The following is a 19,572-nucleotide window of genomic DNA, read 5'->3' as shown; positions in this document are numbered from 1 at the left end:
CAAAATGACATTAAACTCAACCACACAGCCAATTTCAAATGCAAAGAAATGTATATTTAAAAGGGAGCTGATCTACACTAATTATAATTCTTCTTCCAAAGTCTTCCATGAGATTAAAGGAAATGTAGTCATACATGAGTTTCATTAATCCCTCAAGCTCCATGTCGCAAAACGCTCAAAACGAGGTCTCCTCCTGATCAAATTGCATAATTTTGCGACACTTCTCAGTCATCTAGAATCTAGTTGATCGACCGTTTCTCTTCTCTAGTAACATCAACATACACTATGGTACAAAGATATCAATGGCAGTAACCTAGACATTAAAGAAGAGCTGAATATTTTTCAAAAGCATTTCTTGTGAACAATGGAAGGTCCGGTTTCATCGTAGTCTGCCTTGGTTACGTGCTGATTTTGAGGGAAAACGACTTTGGCAAGTATTGCCCCTCCCACCCATGCTGAATACATTGTCAAGTTCTCTGGCATGTATTCCGGTGGCTGTAGGAAAAGACACAGTTAACCAACATGGAAAAAGATCAGGCACAAGTTTGCAACTATTTTCCATCACCCCCAAAAAAAAAAAATAATAATAAAAAATTGCAATTATTACAAATAAAACGCAAAAAGCTTTCTCAGTGTGTGTAAGAGCCAGCAAATAGGAATAATAAATAATTCCCGATTTATTATGCATGTACTCTGTTTCAAAGCATGGAAAAGAGGGCGAGAGACCACCAGATCAGTTATGAGTTACTGAAATGCAAAACAAATATTATTCAGGATCCTTTCCCCCAGAATGAAATTCCTTCTCTAATATTAATTAAACTTTTATCAACTTGCCAAACTGTCCTTGAGAATGATACATATATTTTGACACTTAGTATAACAAAACAAATACCGTTAATCACAGGTTGCCACAAAGACATTCAAGAAATATCTCACTAGACATATTTTCATCCTATGCTTCACAACCAGAGTTAGGCAAAGGCTCTTTTGTTAAAAACTAGTTACCTTAACTAGAGCCGGACGAACAGCAGATGAGCATAGACCAGCTTCTTTCTGAAACCTATCTTCAAAACCTGCAGTAGGCAGAATCAAGCACATGAGATGATAAGTGACTTTCAGAACCAAACACCATTTATTCACAAGCAGAACAATTAAGTTCATCGGCAATCCACTTTTTGCACTCTACTGGACTCACAAGCATCCTTGTTCTAACCACAAACAAAGCTCTAGCGGACACTAACACTAATATATGTGATATATCCCACTAGTACTAGTTTTCTGCGTGCAACTGTTGTGCTCGTGTGATACAGGCCCTAGATGCAGGAGCTAAATATTACTCTGAAAGTTCACAGCGCTAAAATGAGAAGCTAAAACTTTACAATAAGTAAAATTATATCTACTGTATTTAAAATTTTCTAGCATTAATAAATGCAAAATCACCCGTCATTGATGCTGTGCCACCACAAAGTACAGTGTTTTCCAGCAACTGCCGATGATTATCAGATGAGACTGTTGAAATGCTACGAACAAGCTGCTCAACAATTCCATGTGCCTCTAAGCCCAGTATAGATGGTTGGAATAAGGCCTCACCAACAGTATATCTTTCTCTTCCTATAGTAATCACCTGAAAGTTATGACTTTCAAACGTTACATTCAGATCCTTAAAGCACAGAACAAAGTGTCACAAATTAGAAGGATTGTCATCAAGCATACAGTTTGACGAACTGGGGGAGAAGAAAATAAGAACAGGAAGCATGAATAGAATATTGGCAGGTTAATAATATTTAATAAATTGTATATGCAAGTACAAAATATATTGCAGTAGGTCCAATCATCAAAACTATAAACAGTTTTAAGATCATTCATTGTGTGTTTTAAGTGCATGTCTGCTAGCTTGATAACATAATTACAAGCACTTCCTACAGCTTAAAAATTAGCTATCAGAGCCTACCTATCTAAATCATCTTGTGTTTGAATCCTGAGTCACCATACAAGTTAATTTAGACTGCCGCATGTGGGAGGCTCAGTTTCTGTCTTAAGTTTTTTGAACTAATGGTAATTTAACAGTGCAGAAAAGAAACAAAGAGGATTCCAATGGCCAATTCATTTTGCATATCAACTCTGTATTCATGAAAACATATCATTCTTAAAAGCAAATGAACAAGAATGAAAGGTAACAAAATCATAATTCTAATCCAGTACAAATAAACAAAGGAAGGACAGACATAAGAAGGCTTACCAAAAAATCAAAATTCAGAGCTAGCATTTAGGTAAATAATGATAATGGTGATAATCATAAAAACAATGGTGCCTCATTATATGACAGGTAAATGGTTGATTACGCAGAGATTTTTCTAAAAATATCATTGAAGAAAAAAAAACACACTACCTCCATATTAACACCATTTTTTAATTCTGTTCAATCAGTTTCTTTTATTGCTACAAATTTCTGCAGCTTTCTTTCCTCAATCATTATCAATAAATAGGAACATTCCTATACTCCATGAGGACCACGACTTGTATTTTCATCACCCAAAAGGTATTGATTAAAATAGTTAACAAACATGGAATCCACTTACATTTTTTTCTGTTGATTTATTGAGACTGCTTAATATGATGACAAAAGACCACTGAAGAAAGCAGTTCACAATATAAGTGATGCAAGATGGAAATGAGGAATCGATGGAAACAATCTTTGAAAACTAACCAAAGGAGGGGAAAACCAGATTCCAAGGCCCAAACTTTGATTTGGACTCTTCTAGGTTGAAGATAGTCCTATTTGGGGCCTTTAGGTATCCAAGTTTAGTTTCCTTATTTAATTAGGTTTTTTTTTTTTTCATTATTTTAGTTTCCTTATGTTTTTAGATGGTTTTATTATTTAGTTTCATTATTTGATTAGGATTTCTTATTATTTTACTTTCCTTCTATTCTTAGGGGGTTTTATTATAAATGGGATCTCTTTAACCTAATAAGAGAGTTGATTAATAATAAGACTATTCTTCTGAGATTATTTCTCCGGTCTTATGTGATGCAAACCAAAATTAGGTGCCATACCTAAGGATTTTAGGAGTGATTCCTAAAATTGTTCTAGTGCGATACTAGAGACCTTATCTTTATTTTTCTTTTTCTTTTCTACCCTATCTGTCATACATGAATAAGCCAATTAAATCTACCATGAGGTATTAAAATTGTGTAGCCTAGTTCATAAAGGCCCATGAAAATAATAATGCCAACGGAATAATAAGAATAGCAAATTGGAACAATCAAAAGTCAACCACGATGCATATAAAGATTGGAAACTGTGAAATATACACCTGTCCATCAGGAAGGATGTGTTTCTCTGGCATCACGTTTTGGGTTTTCTCATAAGCAAGTTCATCCTCAGCACAACACGAGAATTGCTCTTTTATTTTCTCAACATCAGACATGCTTATATTGACCTGTGGATTGGATTTTCCAAGTTCTTGGGCAAGTAATTTTGTCAAATCAATGCCTCCGATTTCAAACCGTCGTGAGGCAATGTGCTGTACAGCACCTTCAATTACAGGAGCAATATCTAGTAAAACCCAGCCAAAAAAACACCAATCAGAATACCATCAATTTGCTCAAGTTTTCACTGCATAATGCAAAGGACCATTCAGTAGCATGTTGTTCAACAGATTGCATTGAATAGACCAATAGAAAGATCCATTCATTGCCATCAAAAGATCATAAAACAGATAAAGAACCAGAAAAGGGGACTTATGAGTAGAAATTGTATTTTAAAACTGCATTAGGAGCTGACTGTCAAAATTGTTTGACTTTAAAAGGAGAAAATTTTCCACCACAAGCATCAGAAATTACAAATAAGAGAAAGAAAGCAAAAGAAGTTTATGAATTATTGTTTGCATGACAGGTAGCCAACCCAAGTATAGCTTTGAAATTATTTTCAACATTTAAGTAGACACACTTTTAGGTGCAATGAAACAGGACAAGCCCCAAACATGGAGAAATGACCTTATCATTCTTTTAAACAAACACAACTTCCACTCCTTTAATTAAGAATACACCTAATGCCTTAAAGCATATTGCATATATACCCAAAAAAAAAAAAAAAAAAAAATGTCCCTTACATAAAGAAAGTAAATGATACAGTTTTTGAGAATTTTGTGATATCCTTCCTAACAATACTGACGAAATAAAAATTACAAACTTAAAACATAGAAACAGCTTCAAACTTTCTTTAAACATAAACCCCAAACTAAATTTAAGAGGAATCTAGAGCCACCTACCACTTGACTACGAGACACACAATACTTGTTATGACAGCATCAGTTTATTATTTTGGTGTTAGAATTTTAATTGGTATTTCAACCTTATTCTTTTATTTATATTCCACTCTTCTTCCCCTCTTATGTAATTTTCACTTTGCCATTTCTCATAGGTATTAATTATTTTTTCCATAATTACAGGAACAGAAATATAAAAGAAACTGTATTCATGCACAAATTCTATGAGGCACATGCCACACCTCACCAAGGACAAAGGTTAATAGTTTCCTTCCAAGATCAGTCAAACTATGAATATGTAGACTTGCACAAATTAGCAATAGAGTGGTCAATTACTATTTATGAAGTATCTTGAAGGCCAAATTATCAAATGAGCCCCATCATCCTGGCTTTCACTGAAGTGTGCAAAGTTTAAAACCACTAAATATGCTGAACTGTGCAGAGTATAAAAACCAACAAATATACATTAAAAAAATGTGTCAAGAATAGGCAGAATATAATGTGAGTGTGACATGCAATCATTTCAGATTCTATACTCTAGTACTTGCAGCATTTTCACCATGCATTTATTAATTTTTATAGAAAGACATAAAATAGAAAAACTAACACTTAAAGCAAAGCCACCAGTTTTATGGTTGTTAGTCATGACTATCACATATTAATAACCTAACGCTGTATAAAGTATTCTGCTTATGACTTTTCACTTGTTATAATGGCATAGTGATTACTAAGAGATGTCAAAAATTCTTTGCTGTAGAATTTAAAACTAAAATAAAAAAATACATTGTATATTGAGCATCTAAACAATTATAACTGCACATGTATCTAGATATTGGACCATTAACATGTCCATCAATACTGATGTTTTTATCTCAGTCATTATATGCTAGATAGGATAAGTTGAACATAAGACTTGCTCTACAATGAAAAATAAAACAATTATAAAAATAGCTTATAAAAACATTCATTAAATCCAGAATTGATTAGTAACCAATTTTCTCATAAGCTTAAAGGCTGAATAGAAAATATACCTATCTTTCCATGGCCAATATCAACAGTGCATCCTGAGATTCGTCCTACTGCATAGAGTGACAATACTGCTTGCTCTGAAGCATAGAAGCCCGATATGTTAAATGTTTCAAACATCAGTTGTACTAACTGTTCTCTAACAGCCTGGCAGAAAATTTCGCATTATTTATTCTTGAAGAGACACAAAGCAAAGCAACGATAGGAAATTTGGATCAACTTCAAAACAACATGAAAAAAATAAAATAAAACATGCACTTGGACATTTGTGCAGGCATTCGCATAGACAGAAAGAAGTGGATGCATCTAAAAGATCGTCTGAATTATTCATAAACAGAATGTTTCTAAGCTATACATTCTAGAAATATTTGAACATTATCCTTAGTTCACGAAAACAAAAAGCATTATCTAACCTTGGGAGTACAAAGAGGATCTGTAAACAGAATCTGTCCTTCATTGCCCATTACCCATCCAAGGCCAGTATATAAAACATGGTGTAACAGATCTTCCATTGCATCCCAATCTCTAATAAAACCTCGCACAACTGGATCAACAGTGACATCCTCACAGGATGAACAATCATTTAAGGTTCCATCTTCAAGTATGCGTTTCATTTGAGTAGGAATTATCTGAATCACACGTTAAAGATTTAGACATAATCTGCAGCCATTCTCTATAGTAAATAACATAGATTGCTCTACTTTTTTGGCCTGATGTTGAAATACATGCCTATGCGAGTTAATGAAAAGTTTAAATTGCATTGCACAATACGAAAACATGGAAATTCTGAGTTTGGTCACTAAAATATCTATGTGACTTAACAACCAGAAACTGTTCTTTTAGAACGAATACAAAGTCACTCAGCAATTTTGAATAGTTGAAAACAAGAAATAAATATGATCTTAACCAATAAAAGAAAAAGAGCCACAACCTTATATTGAAATATTCACAATGTGTTTTTCTTTCTTCATAATTCTTATTGCAACTATTAAAAGCTCTTTCTCTTTTATTTTATTTTCTAGCAGACCTATTAGAGGGTTAATTGAAAACCTATTAGCAACGGAAGCAACATGAAAGGCTCAAAGTAACAAATATTTCTCAATTCAACTCCATACAAATCTCCATTCACAAGTAAACCATCAAAAACTGACATCTGTTTTCCAATATATATATATATATATATATATATACAACAAAAAGAGATGTATGAAAAACAATGGGAATTAGAAGCAAAAATAAAAAATAAAAAATAAAAAATAAAAAATAAAAGCAAAAGAGAAAAACCCTTAAGACAGACAGGACAAGAGACGAAGAGAAAAGTGGGCAAATGGGTTGGGAATAATAAATACCAAAGAAGGAGCTTGATCGGGAATGGCTGGTCCTGCTTTGAGAAGCTTGGAGCCGACGTCGACCACCGCGGCCTCCATGTCCGTTCGAAAAAACAAAAAAAAAAAAAAAGCCCTAAACCACCCAAAGCTTGTTCAGTTCAACTACAACCTCACCATTTTCTCACACCTGCTCAGTATTTCTCAAGTCTCCATTTTGCACTTACCGGCCTCTGTCGACACTTTCTACTCTAGTCTGTTCGAATCACTCCCTACCACGCCACTGAATCAACAATGAATGCATTTTTTTTTTTCAATATAAATATAAATATATATAATGTACAATAATTCACAAAATATCCTCTCAAATTTCATTTTATCTTTTAATTTGCTTGCTGAACTATTTTTTAAGCAATTTTCCCCGCGTTATTATTATAATAATAATAATAATTTGTAAACGAATGCCTTTTTTTTTTTTAATAATTATAATAGAATTATTATTATTTTTATTTACAAAATATCCCTTCAACTTTCAATTTATCTTTTAATTTGCCTCTTAAAACTATTTTTTGAAGAAATTTCCCCCTGCACTATTGTAAAATGTTAAACTGGCCACTTTCCTTTTTTTAATTGGCCACTTATTATTTATTTTTTATTTTTTACCATTCAAATAAACCGTTTATTATATAAACAATATTTGTCTAAATTATAAATTGTTTTCATTAATGATCCGTTTGGAAAATATCAAAGTTGAAAGGGAAAATAATTTTCAAAATTTAGTTTTTTGCGACTCAGTTTTTTGAAAATTAATTTTTTTCTTGATTTGTTTGGTAAGTAATAGAAAAATTAAGATTTACAAGTAATTAAATTTAAGATTATATAATAAATTAAGTGTAAATATGTATTTTAAAAAAATTTCAAAACCAATTTCTCTAATATTCTCAAAATGACACATATATATGTTGGAAGAACTTTTCCATATATTTTTCTACATCGGTGGAAATCTAACTCCCTGAATCCATACTTTTCCATCTTACAATAAATATCCAAACAAAAAAATAAAAAAACTATTATTTTCCTAAAAAAATTAAATTCCCACTAATTTTAATTCTATCCAAACATACCATAAGGTGAATGAAAATATTAAAGCGGGGGCCTCACACCAAAAAGTTAACGTTAAGTTAACTTTATAAAAAAAATCGCTCAAATCTCTTATGTACTTTTTAAGATTTTTATATTTGATTAATATAGAATTTATATTCGTACATTTTATAAAAGTTCAATAGTTAAACCAATAGAAAAATATATTTTGGCTTGCTCAAGCTATTTAAAATGATTTTATTCATTTTGTTTAAGTAACGGAAGTTTTCTTTTCAAAAAAATACATATATTTTGGCTAAGAATGTAAAAAAAAAAAGTCTAAAATTTGAAATTTGATGAAATTCAATTGAAAAAAAGGAGAATTTGGCCTAATACCCTTGTTTGAAGAGCCTTAATGAAATTTACCCATCCCATTTCAATCTTTTTATTTTACCCTTTCTAACCTTAATAAAAATTGAAAATAACGTGAATATCCATTTTTTCAACCTTCGTCCGGACTATAAGCTCATCTCACTGGGGACAGTTTCATCTTTCTTGCAAACCATTCCATTCAAAACAAAAAACTTTTGCTTTCTTCTCTCTCATTTTTACACTCGATTTTCTTCGTTCTCCCTTAAAAAGCATCATTCAGGTAAGTATCATTCATTTATTTCTTCTTTAACTGGGTTATTTGCAAAAACAAAAATATGTGGATATTATTGCTATATATATATATATATATTGTAAATTTGGTTTTTAGATAGTGTGCTTTGAATTTAGCTGGTATATAATATTTTTTGAGTACTTTGTGATAAATTTAGGATTTTGAATCAATTTATTTGGTTTGAAAACTAGTCGAAAATTAAAAATTTAGTAAATATATGTTAAATTGAGTTTTTTTTTTTTTTTTTTTTTTTATGGAAGTTATTGTAAATTAGCTTTCAAGAGAAATTGGTATTGGGTATTGTTCGGAAATGAAGAGATGAAAAAAAAGGGACTGGTTTGGCTAGAAAAGATGGCCGAAGGTGGGAGATCCATATTTTTTTAGATTTTAACAAGCTTACTAGAAAAGTTATTGACGGCAACCATCGGTATTACCAAATACCAATGGATCCTTCGGTAATTTTTCAAGTTAATTTTTTTTTAATATAAAACTCCATATTTTATTACATTTATGTTTATATTATATATGACAGCATAGAAATTTTTAAGTGCAACTTAGGTAATAGTAAAAAAACATAAGTAGAAAAGAAAACATATTAATATGTTAAGAAACAAAAAAGAAAATTTAAATTTTCATAATTATCGAAGGACGTATCTGTATAGCAATGGTGGTTGTCGATAATTTTTCCATATTTTAACAAGCTTATTGGATTATTGTAGACAGCACCTATCGATATTATCGATGGCCTCTTCGGTAATTTTTCAAGTTATTTTTTTATATATTGAACTCCATATTTTATGACAATTATATTTATATTATGTATAACACTATAGAAATTGTTAAATGCAACTTAAATAATGACAAAAAACAAAAAAAAAGAAGAAAATACATTAAGTTGTTAACAAAAAAAAAAAAAATGTAATTTCCTAATTATCAAAGGGTCTATCAGTAATACCGATTGCACTTGTCGATAATTTTTTTTGTTAATCTTTTTCAATGTAACAATCCATTTGTTATTCCAATTATTTTATATTATATATGATACCATAGTTTAATATGGAAATGGCCATGGTCATTTTATAAAAGAGAATGAATTAGGAGGTGAATCTAGAATAGTTTATGTACTTTATAAATTATAAAATGTTATTTTTTCAAAACGTTTTTCATGAAATGTAAATATAGTTGACTTGGGGCTCGGCCATATGAACAAAAAACCTTTTCAAACTCATGAAGACAAACTAATATTGATAAGAGTAACTGGTAACTAAAATATCTTTGCAAAATAATATGAGTAAATTAAAACCAAGCCTAAGGTCTGAGGGAAAAAAAAAATAAAAAAAAAATGAAAGATTAGATAGCCAAAAAAGAAAAAAAGTAACACAATAATGAGTTCAACGGCAGAGAAACTCATAAATGCAGTTTTCGGGCAAAATGTACAACGGCTGTGCAAAAATTAGCCTTGTAATTATGGGTATAAGAATCTAAATTACGGGCTCACTCGAAAAAATGAATCATAATTGTTGTCCAATAAGAAATATTGAATCAAAAAGAGTAGAAGGTGACCAATGCTGTAGGTATGTAGTTGATAATAACTTATTTACAATTCGTGCATAAACATACAAAGGAACGAAAATACTATAATTACTACCATGTTGAGTTGAAGAAAATTTCTTTCTATACCCCAAGACAAAGAATTAGAAACTTGTAAATAGAAAATCCTAAGTAAAAAGCCATAACCCGGTAATGTTAGGATCCTTCAATACTGCTTCCAATTGAGCTCGCTCAATCTCCTTTCCAGTCATATCAACAACATGTACAATCCTATGATGAGAGTGGCCCCCTTCCCTTGCTAGATGCAAATTTTCATCCTCTCCATGATCAAATGATGCATCAGCAATCAATTCCTTAATCCTATTGGGTCTTTCAGTATAGACAACTTGGAGAACATAATAAAAGCATTTATTATCTGGCAAAAGGAATGCCATGTCATTTTCAGCTGATAAGAACCAATCACATATATTATATTGTGTAGCAATCTCTCAATAAAGCCCAAACTTTCAATTTAAGGCAATTTGAGCAGAACCTTAAAGCAAATCTATGACATTATACAGCAATAACACCTTACACTAGATATCAGATTTGAAAGCAGATGATTATGAATATATATATATATATATACATATATAAATGTGTATTATATATATAGCTCTACAAGACAACTTACCTTGACAGTCTCCTCGTCACATAGATAAGCCCCGACAACAATGGTGTCCTGCATATGACTTTCCATAGAATCTGAAGGAAACAACCTACACTAACACCTTCTTGAGCATAATTTGTATTACTCTCATGAGACTCAACCTTGGTAATCACTGGTACAGATCCATGTTTTACAACTTCAAGGGCATAGCCAAAACCAACAACTCCACTACCAATGATAGCAAAATCAAAATACTTGGTTAAACCTTCTCTTTTGTATGATGAAGTAATTGTTCTGGTGGACCTCCAATTCTCAGTAATTGGAGATTGGGAAGAACTAAATCTATGCATGCGCAACTTCTTGGATGTCCTTCGTGACTTGAATATTTGTAGAATAAGGATAGATGATTTGGTTTGATAGGTATTTAAGGGCGGAAAAGTTGAAGTATTTGCTGCATTGATATATCAAAACATGAAGTAGACTATCTCAAATTTCTCATACAATTCCTAAATAAATTTCAAACAATGAAAAAAGGTATCATAATTTCATATGACCTATGCTATGTTTACCAAAAAGATTGAAGGCTCTACTGCATTGACATTTATACACCAAGTAATTCTTGGTCAATGCCATCCTAAGATACTCGGATAATAACGATATGATAGTGTAGTATGGTCTAAATGCTACCATAAACTGTAAGGTGAAGACTCTAACCATATCATTTTCTTAGAAAATAACACTCCTAAAATTGTTCAGGATGTTAAGAACTGTCCATCTTCTTGTCTTATACCTACTTGAAAATTTGTATAGCATTTATAAATTCATAGATACGATCTTCTTTCCCAAAAACCAACACAAACAAAGTTGAAAACGGTCAAACTAACCAACTTCACAGGATCTAAAAGTTAGAGCAAGTATAGTTTTGTGCACCATCTGACCTCAACCAAGAAATTTGTTTCAAAGAAGAATTGGCATAAGATGATCATGTTAACTATGTAAAAGAATATAAAAGCAGTTATACTTGTAAACTGGTTTTTAGTACTAAGATCCTTAGCATACCATGAAATTTCTTTCTGTATGCATCTGTTAAAAGTCACGCTGGTGATCCATGAAGACCTTTTACAACCTTCTCCTTTGCAGTCACTCATTCCATAGTTCAGTTTGCCACTTCCAGCAGGTATGCTAGTTGTCATTGTGATCCTTCTGGTAGGTAAGAACATCAAATGGAAGAAAAGTACATCAGAATTAGAATAGATATATCCTGCATTTCAACTAGAAATGTAAAATTATAAATGTTTCTTGCACTCGACTTCATTTAACATGATATATAAATAGTTCTAACAAGAAAAGGAAAACTGTGATTAAAAAACCAAAATAGCTAGAAAAGGGAAAAACCAATACAAAACACAAGGGTAATCCATATTTTAGCTGTTGAAAACATGAAGTCCACTAGTCCCCCTAAAGCTCATATCCTTATCTCAAACCAGTTTAAACAATCCTGTTCATACTACTATATCATATAGACATACAGACCAATTGTACTTTATTAAGAAAATTTTTTATAAAATAATCCTTTCAATTTCATAAACAATATATATAGTGGTGGAGAATCTAAAGGGAAGAAAAAGAAAAAATCCAGAGAGATGGATAAGGCAAAAATCTCAGAAACGAAGCAAATGAGAACCCATCCTCCAAAGATTCCAAGAAGAAAAGTCAGAAATTATAAACTACAAAGAACTTCCTTTTATAATTCATTGGCAAAAAGAAACGATGAAGATTTAAGAAAAAAAAAGTGAGAAACCGAATGAATTAGCGTGATGAACAAACTAATCATTTAATTAGTTAGTTCCATTCATCAATAAGGGGCTAAATGATCATCATCACTTGATGAGGTTGTTGTTTTAGTTGTCTTAGTGAGTCAGTGAGAAGCAAAGGAATGGGAAGAGTGGTGAGAACAAGAACAAGAGCAAGAAGAAGAAGAATAAGAGGAGGACGAAGGAGCAAGGAGTTTGTTTTAGACCTGCTCACTGACCAGATAGACACCGAAGGCGATGACTCTGAGGCCAAGACTGGGAAAGGCATGGCGGAGCTAATTGCTGAGCCTCCGATGCTTCCTCCACTCGTCCCTCCTCCTGAAGAACTCTCTGGTCGTCCCAAGCCGCTTCACCATTCTCTCTCACTTTCTCTTCCTCTTCTTCTTCATGCTCCAGTCAGGGGAAGGATGGAATAGCTTTTCATCTTGATTTTTTCCTTTTGATATTTGAAAAGGATAATTTAGAAATATTTGAAAATAAAAGGGAAAAATAAAAAAGATTGAAACGGGATTACTAGATTCCATTAAGGCTTTTCAAATAAGGGTACTAGCCCAAATTTCTCATTTTTTTTTATAGATTTGGCCCAAAGTCTAGAACACTGGGCAACCATACATGCTGGTCCAAAGCCCAACCCAATTAATTAGCATGATATGATTTTATCATTTTGTATAATTTTATTTAATATATTTATATATATATATATATATATATATATATTTATTATATGTCAAATTGTATTTATTTATTGTTTATTATAAAATAAAATAATTTATTAATAGTAGTTGTAGATTCATTAAATTTATTAACTAAATGTTTAATATCCAATGATTTTGCATTATTTATTGGATTTACTTTCCATGATTTTAAACCATTTGTTAATATATCAATGATTAATAAAACAACCACATTATTTCATATAAAAAAATTGGTAAATAAATTTGGTACTTGTAGCATTGTCCATTCATTAAGTTATTATTTTTATTTTATTATATAAAGATATTTTAAGCAAAAAATATATATTTTTGAATCAAATTTTAAAACTATATAAAAAAAAAAAGAAATAAAAGACATAAAAGTTAAATTTTAGCCTATAAATTTGAGCCTAAGCTTTTAAACTCGAATCCCAAACCAAAGTCTAGCCTGAGACCTATAGGAATAGGTAGTAGACTTTAGATTTGTAATATTGGTCCAGTCTAATCAAGTCCAAATTATCTCCCTGACTTGAAAAAAGTCCAGCCTAAACCTGCTTAAGCAAAAAAACTTCTGTGTTCACACCTTCCTACAAATCAACCTTTGCATTCTTCCTCCTTTTGGTTAATCCTGCAACAATAATATTTTACGATGAGATTTATTATTTTAAGTTAAAAACACTTTTTTTCATCCCTAAGGCTAAACACTAAGCTTTACCAAAAAATAATAATAATAATATATATATATATATATAGCTAGTTTCCAAGAGTTATTTAAAAGTACGTCTAAGAAAGGCAAAAGTGATTATACAATTGTTATAGGAAAAAGCAAGGAAAAAGAAATGAGAATTTTGACTATTTAAAGACAAAATATTTTTTCACTTGAAAAGGGACTTAAAAGGAGACTTACAAAGAAGGATGGATTATCTAGTTTTTGGTTCTTCAATACTTTCCTCTCTTCAACTCGCTAACATTGCTCATGGTTCATATATCTTTACAACCATTCTTCAAACATCTTTCCATGTTAAATAATTGTTTCTCTCAATATCCATTCCCTTCCTTTATCCATATCCAAAACAAATCATCATGGATGGTTAGAAAATGCTACTCAGAACCTGCTAGGGATTTTGCTCCTCATTCTCTCTTTTATTTACAACTTCTTTCAATTTTTATTGAATTTCTTTATTTTTGGTTCTTGGATTATTGTTGTGGTATTGTTATATTTGTGACCAAGTAGATTTTTGAAGCTCTACATGATCCAAAGTTCCTAACTTAGCTCTCCAATAAGAAGAATGTAAAGGGATCCTAATCTAGGCTAAAGAAGGGAACTTGGTCATCGCTAGATTAGAGCCCAAGTCAACCTTTCTTCAAAATCATCCTGTTACAACCACAAATTGAGAGGAATGTGCATAGACTTGTTGTTTTTCACATGGATTAGAGACATGTGAAGATATGTATTTGAAGTTCATTTTTCTTTATAGGCGTAAAGTGTTGGTTTTTCAAACTTCTCTACTGATATGGATATGATTTTTTTTTTTTTTTTTTTTTTACAAGATATGGATATGATATTTTCTACTTAATTTTTGTTAGGTCATAATGTTGTGCTATGGGCTTCACACGTGTGTCTAGATTGGACTTGTATGAATGGTCTTCTCATATGCTCGGGATTGAACTCCCTAATTGCCTGATTTGTTAGAGCCAAGTCAAATGTCTTCCAGCTTGGGTCAATTTTGAAGAAACATCTGATTACAAAATTAGAGAAATGCTCCAAAACAAGAAATTTAAAGTGCAGCTCACTAACAAAAGTTAGAATAGCACAATATACATAAAGAGAAATATACATTAATCCTCTAAATATAAAATGAATAGGCTTATGTGACATAAAAATGCATCAAATTGTATGTATCCATAATAAATACAAGATAAGGGAAATTGGATTTAGAAAAAGGTGAGAAGTAAAATTTATAATATAATTAAGAGTGGCCTTTCTTAAGATGGTTTGCTAAAGGTTATAACTTGACACATCATGTCTAAAGAGGAAATATAATATCTTGATGAAAGGTAGTCATGGATTTGTGAGTAAGAAATGAGTATTAATTAAGCCTAGAGGGTTGTCTAAATGGTCTGAGTTGATCTTAAATTTAGCCACGGTGATGAATGTGGGGGGGGGGGGGGGGGGGGGGGGGGGGGGGGGGGGGGGGGGGGGAAGGGAGAATAAAAGATCCTCTTAGAAAGAGAGATTCCTCCTTAAATAATGAGGTAAAACCCTCATCAAGAAAAGAGTAATTTAGCAACTAAGAAGAATTTAAAATAATATTTTTATGTTATATTATTCTTCTTTTTCCTGTAGATATATATAGATATAGACTTATACTATGCTACATTAGCACACAACCCAAACCTTGATAGGAAGCATTGTTGCATACTACAATCCTGTATTGTCTTCAGGATAGGTCAAGCAAGAGTTGAAGTTAACCTCTGTTGTCATTCTTGAAACCTCTATTTACATTTTCATTCTATTCAAAATTGCCCCATTTTCTGTTCAAACATTGAAGTGGTCCCATAATTTTAGACGACCTTCTACGATCTGACGATGATATCCCGCTAAACATAGAAAACTTTATATTTTTGTCATGGTAGTGGGTAGTTCCCAATTTAGTACTGTTTCCTCCTAATTTAGTATTGTTTCCACTTCTAAAGATTTTCATAAATGTCATTAGCAGAAACTAAATGTCCAAGAAATTCCAATTAGTTCAACCAAAACTCATACTTGTTGAATTTGACATATAACTAGTTTTATCTTAAGGCTTGCAAGAACTAACTTAGATGCATCACATACTCTGATTCACTCGTCGAGTACTCTAAAATGTGATCTGCATAGACAATTTTAAATTGGTATAGACAATTTTAAATTGGTTTAATAATGGATGGAAAAATCTGGTTCATTATATCAATAAAAGCTACAAAGGCATTGGTGAATCCAAAAGATATAGCTAGAAACTTATAGTACTCATGTTAGTCTTAGGAGTATCTAAGTCCTTAACCCTTAGCTAATAGTACCTTAGTTGCAAGTCAATCTTGAAGAACATTTTGGTATATTGAAACTTATTGAGTAAGTCATTAATCCAAGGTAAAAAGGTATCTATTATATATAGTAACTTTCTCCAATGCTTGTAATGTATATAAAACCATTAGGTGTCACTTTTCTTTTATGAACTACATTGGCATCCCCTTAAGTAAGACATTGGGTTGGATAATTCCTTTATCTAACCAAGTCTCACAATTGGGTTTTCAACTTTTTCAGCTGTATTAGAGCATACCATAAAGTGATAAGGAAATAACATATGTACTTAGAACTAGATCAATTACAAACTTACTTCCCTTTTTTAGAGGCAAACTTGAAGTTCATTAGGAAGTAAATCTGAAAAGTCTCTCACATTAAATACATTCTCTAACCATACTTCACTAACTCAGGTATTGACGAAGTAAGCTAAATATCCAATACATCTTTTATAAAATAAATGGATTGCAGGGGTTGCAGAAATCAAACTTGAGGGAGGTTACCTGCAAACATACTCTCAAAAGATCAGCACTTCAATTTATGCATAACTAGCTATCTCTAGACTTCTCAGGTTACATATTTAATAATTGATAAGAAATGTAGACTGCTCCTAAAATATTAGAGTAATTTGCTACTCAATTCCTCATTGAATCTATCTTTTAGTAGTGGCATCATGTATTATATAAAGGCAGAACTCTAACAAATTTCTCTACTCTTACTTTGACACATTCATATTAGTTAATTCAACCTTTCAATTTTTGCTTCTTCATTCCTTTATATACTGAAAGGCAACACTTTGCATTGAAAGTGCCTTTGAAATATGCCTACACATGATGCATCATAGGCCTCTTGGACATTTAAAATCTTCTGGCGTTTTCCTTTAATGTAAAGCTAGCTATTCTAAATCTGTTTTTCACATGGTTGCTCATTGCCCTCATCTAGAACCTTTTCCACACCTACTAGCCTAGAAAAGGCTACTTTTGGATTTATGAGCTACTAAAGTTTATTACACTAGGTCTTTTTGCCTATTCCATAGAAGGCTAGAAATCCACCCCTTCCAAAAGACTAACCCAACCACTCAATATTATTGTCCCTATAAGCTGGCACTCTAAAACTTCATGTAGGCTATTACTAGGAAATACTTCTACCCCATCCTCACTGCATCATGAAATAGTTTCTGTATGAAAGAAGATTGCAACTCAAATGCCACAACCAAGCTAAATAAGTACCAAAATTATTACAAGAAATTAAAGGATATCATAATCATAAAGAAAAATGATGTTTGACTCTAACGTTACATCCCAAATAATCGATCAACTAAAAAAGATGAGGCAACTTTGAAAGATAAAAGGATGTTGCAACTCAAATGTTGCAACTTAGCCATTCAAGTAACTTAGCCACTCAAGTATAAAGATAGAAGGTAATTGGCTAAATAGATAAAGCAATATGGAAGGGAAAACAATGATACAATTCAAATATCACATCACCATCAAGCTTACATCAGGAACGAGAATCAAGGTCAATAACAAGTAAGCAAACACCAAACAAATAGGATGGACACATATGTGTAGGTCCATAGGAATATATAACCTAATATTCTAACACCAAGCTAATAGGATCTGCCTCTTAAAAATCCGGAGTGATCCTATTTAATGAAGTTGTATTGAACAATTCTTATGAAAAGCTCAATGGAATCTTACCTGAACCACAAACAACCAAAAATATGCAATTGAAAATAACATTTCGATATAATAAGATATATCTATAGTAGCAACCCAATCTCTAAACTATTGTTTGTTGATCAACATCCACCACAAAAATTGATAACCAAACAAATTTGTTATGCTATCAATAACCAATTGTTACTACAGTCATGTTCAATGTATATCAGAGCAACTTAAGGATTTTATAGAATTAAATAAATAAAGGTGAAATGAATTATGTAAATGAGATAAAAAGAACAAGTATAACACAGGATGCCAGTGCGGCGAGGCATTACAATTATTATAAATGATGAGCCATAAACTTTTTAAAAGCCTATCGAGGTTTAAGACAGGTGACCCTTTGTCACACTATTTTTTTATTTCGGTGGTTATTTCTTTATCTAAGATAGTGTCAGGAAAGATTTAAGATCAGTGTTTGTAAGGGATTAAATTGATGCTTACTTGTGCACCTATGTCACTTATTTTCTTTGCTAATGATAGTATTTTCTTTTCCCTATAAGTTGATATTGATAAGTGTTTGTGTTTATGTAATTGTATTCAAAAGTATTGTTTGGCTTCCAATCATGAGGATAATTTTGTTAAGTCAGGAATTATTTTTAGATCTAGTACTTCTCAGCCTTTAAAGGAGCGGATAAGGGATCTTTTTCGTTGTAAAATTCTTGATGGTGGAGATAAATATTTAGATATGCCAATTAAACGGGATCGTTCAAAAAGACAAATTTTGGATGGTATTTTATGGTGTGTAAGATTGAAGGTGGAGGGTTCATAAGACAAAGTTTTTAACAAATGCTGGTAAGGAAATTTTAATTAAGTCAATTGCCTAAGTGATGCCAAATTATGCAATGTTGACTATCAAATTGTCTATTGCTTTATATAAGAAGATTTCATCTTATATAAATCAATTTTCCCAGTCCAACAGTGATGGTAAACATGATATTTCTTAGATAAGGAAAGATTTATTATACAAAGGTAAATATGTGAGAGGGATAGGATTTAGAGTTTTAGAAGTTTTTAATAAAGTTAAGATTGTTAATTGTCATGTCTGACTTTTGAAGCATGCAAAAATGGACTATGCGGTGCTTACTAGCCTACATGGATAGTAAGCCAATTGTTAATACTTCTCACAAGTAAATAATTCTTACGATATTAGTATAGTGCAAGTACTAAACAAGCAGCAAAGCAAATAATAATAATTAGTAATAAAAAAATATAAGTACACAGGATAACAAAGGGATTGAATTCTTTTTATTAGATTTCAATGGAAAGAGCCTGTAAAGGGGTTACAAGCATGCATTAAGAGCTTTCATCTATATTGGTAGTCTAGTCTAACATCTTGCCGACTAATTGTCTCCCTTTAAAGAGCTTATTTAGCCATTAAAATCCTGATAAGAAGAAACCTCAAAATGCTCGAGGAGTCATAATAGCAATATTTCTACAAAAGAAAATAGAAAATTCATTCAAGTGACCATGGGGCTTAACTAATGACCTTAGATAAACTTAACTTATTGAATACATACAAAATACAAGACATGTGATGAGTGTAAGGACATGAGACTCTCACATCCTCCCCCACTCAATTTGTTGATGTCCTTAATGAATGCGGTTATTTTGAATTCCTCGATCATCTGCTTGCACGATGTTAAGTTATCTTCTTTCTGCCTAGTTTTTAAAGCCTTCCATTTGACTATGTATTGCTGTACTTGACGTTGATAGATATATCA

General features: G+C 31.7%; 1 protein-coding gene and 1 long non-coding RNA gene across 2 annotated transcripts; both read right to left on the bottom strand.

The window, feature by feature from the left end:
- Positions 1-32: 32 nt before the first annotated feature.
- Positions 33-6,956, bottom strand: LOC125423837 (actin-related protein 7). Its single transcript, XM_048479417.2, has 7 exons — positions 6,644-6,956; positions 5,708-5,923; positions 5,300-5,441; positions 3,315-3,556; positions 1,441-1,624; positions 1,006-1,073; positions 33-495 (listed from the first exon to the last, which is right to left on the bottom strand). The coding sequence occupies exons 1-7, from the start codon at positions 6,719-6,721 to the stop codon at positions 343-345; spliced, it is 1,083 nt and encodes a 360-aa protein (XP_048335374.2). The 5' UTR covers positions 6,722-6,956; the 3' UTR covers positions 33-342.
- Positions 6,957-9,861: 2,905 nt separating this feature from the next.
- On the bottom strand, positions 9,862-12,828 carry LOC125423921 (uncharacterized). Its single transcript, XR_007242671.2, has 4 exons — positions 12,584-12,828; positions 11,623-11,766; positions 10,588-11,014; positions 9,862-10,329 (listed from the first exon to the last, which is right to left on the bottom strand). It is a non-coding gene; the product is annotated as an uncharacterized LOC125423921 (long non-coding RNA).
- Positions 12,829-19,572: the final 6,744 nt, after the last annotated feature.

Source organism: Ziziphus jujuba, chromosome 7 (genome assembly GCF_031755915.1).
Source record: "Ziziphus jujuba cultivar Dongzao chromosome 7, ASM3175591v1".
In the NCBI taxonomy this organism is placed as follows: domain Eukaryota; kingdom Viridiplantae; phylum Streptophyta; class Magnoliopsida; order Rosales; family Rhamnaceae; genus Ziziphus; species Ziziphus jujuba.
The sequence above is the reverse complement of the archived record's forward strand: the minus strand, read 5'-3'. Positions and strand labels throughout refer to the sequence as shown.

Coding starts and splice junctions, on each gene's coding strand:
- LOC125423837 (XM_048479417.2), bottom strand. CDS start 6,721: ATGGAGGCCGCGGTGGTCGACGTCGGCTCCAAGCTTCTCAAAGCAGGA. Junction 3,557..5,299: donor TATTGGCCATGGAAAGATAG/GTATATTTTCTA, acceptor GGGTTTTACTAG/ATATTGCTCCTGTAATTGAA. Junction 1,074..1,440: donor TGGCACAGCATCAATGACGG/GTGATTTTGCAT, acceptor TGCCTACTGCAG/GTTTTGAAGATAGGTTTCAG.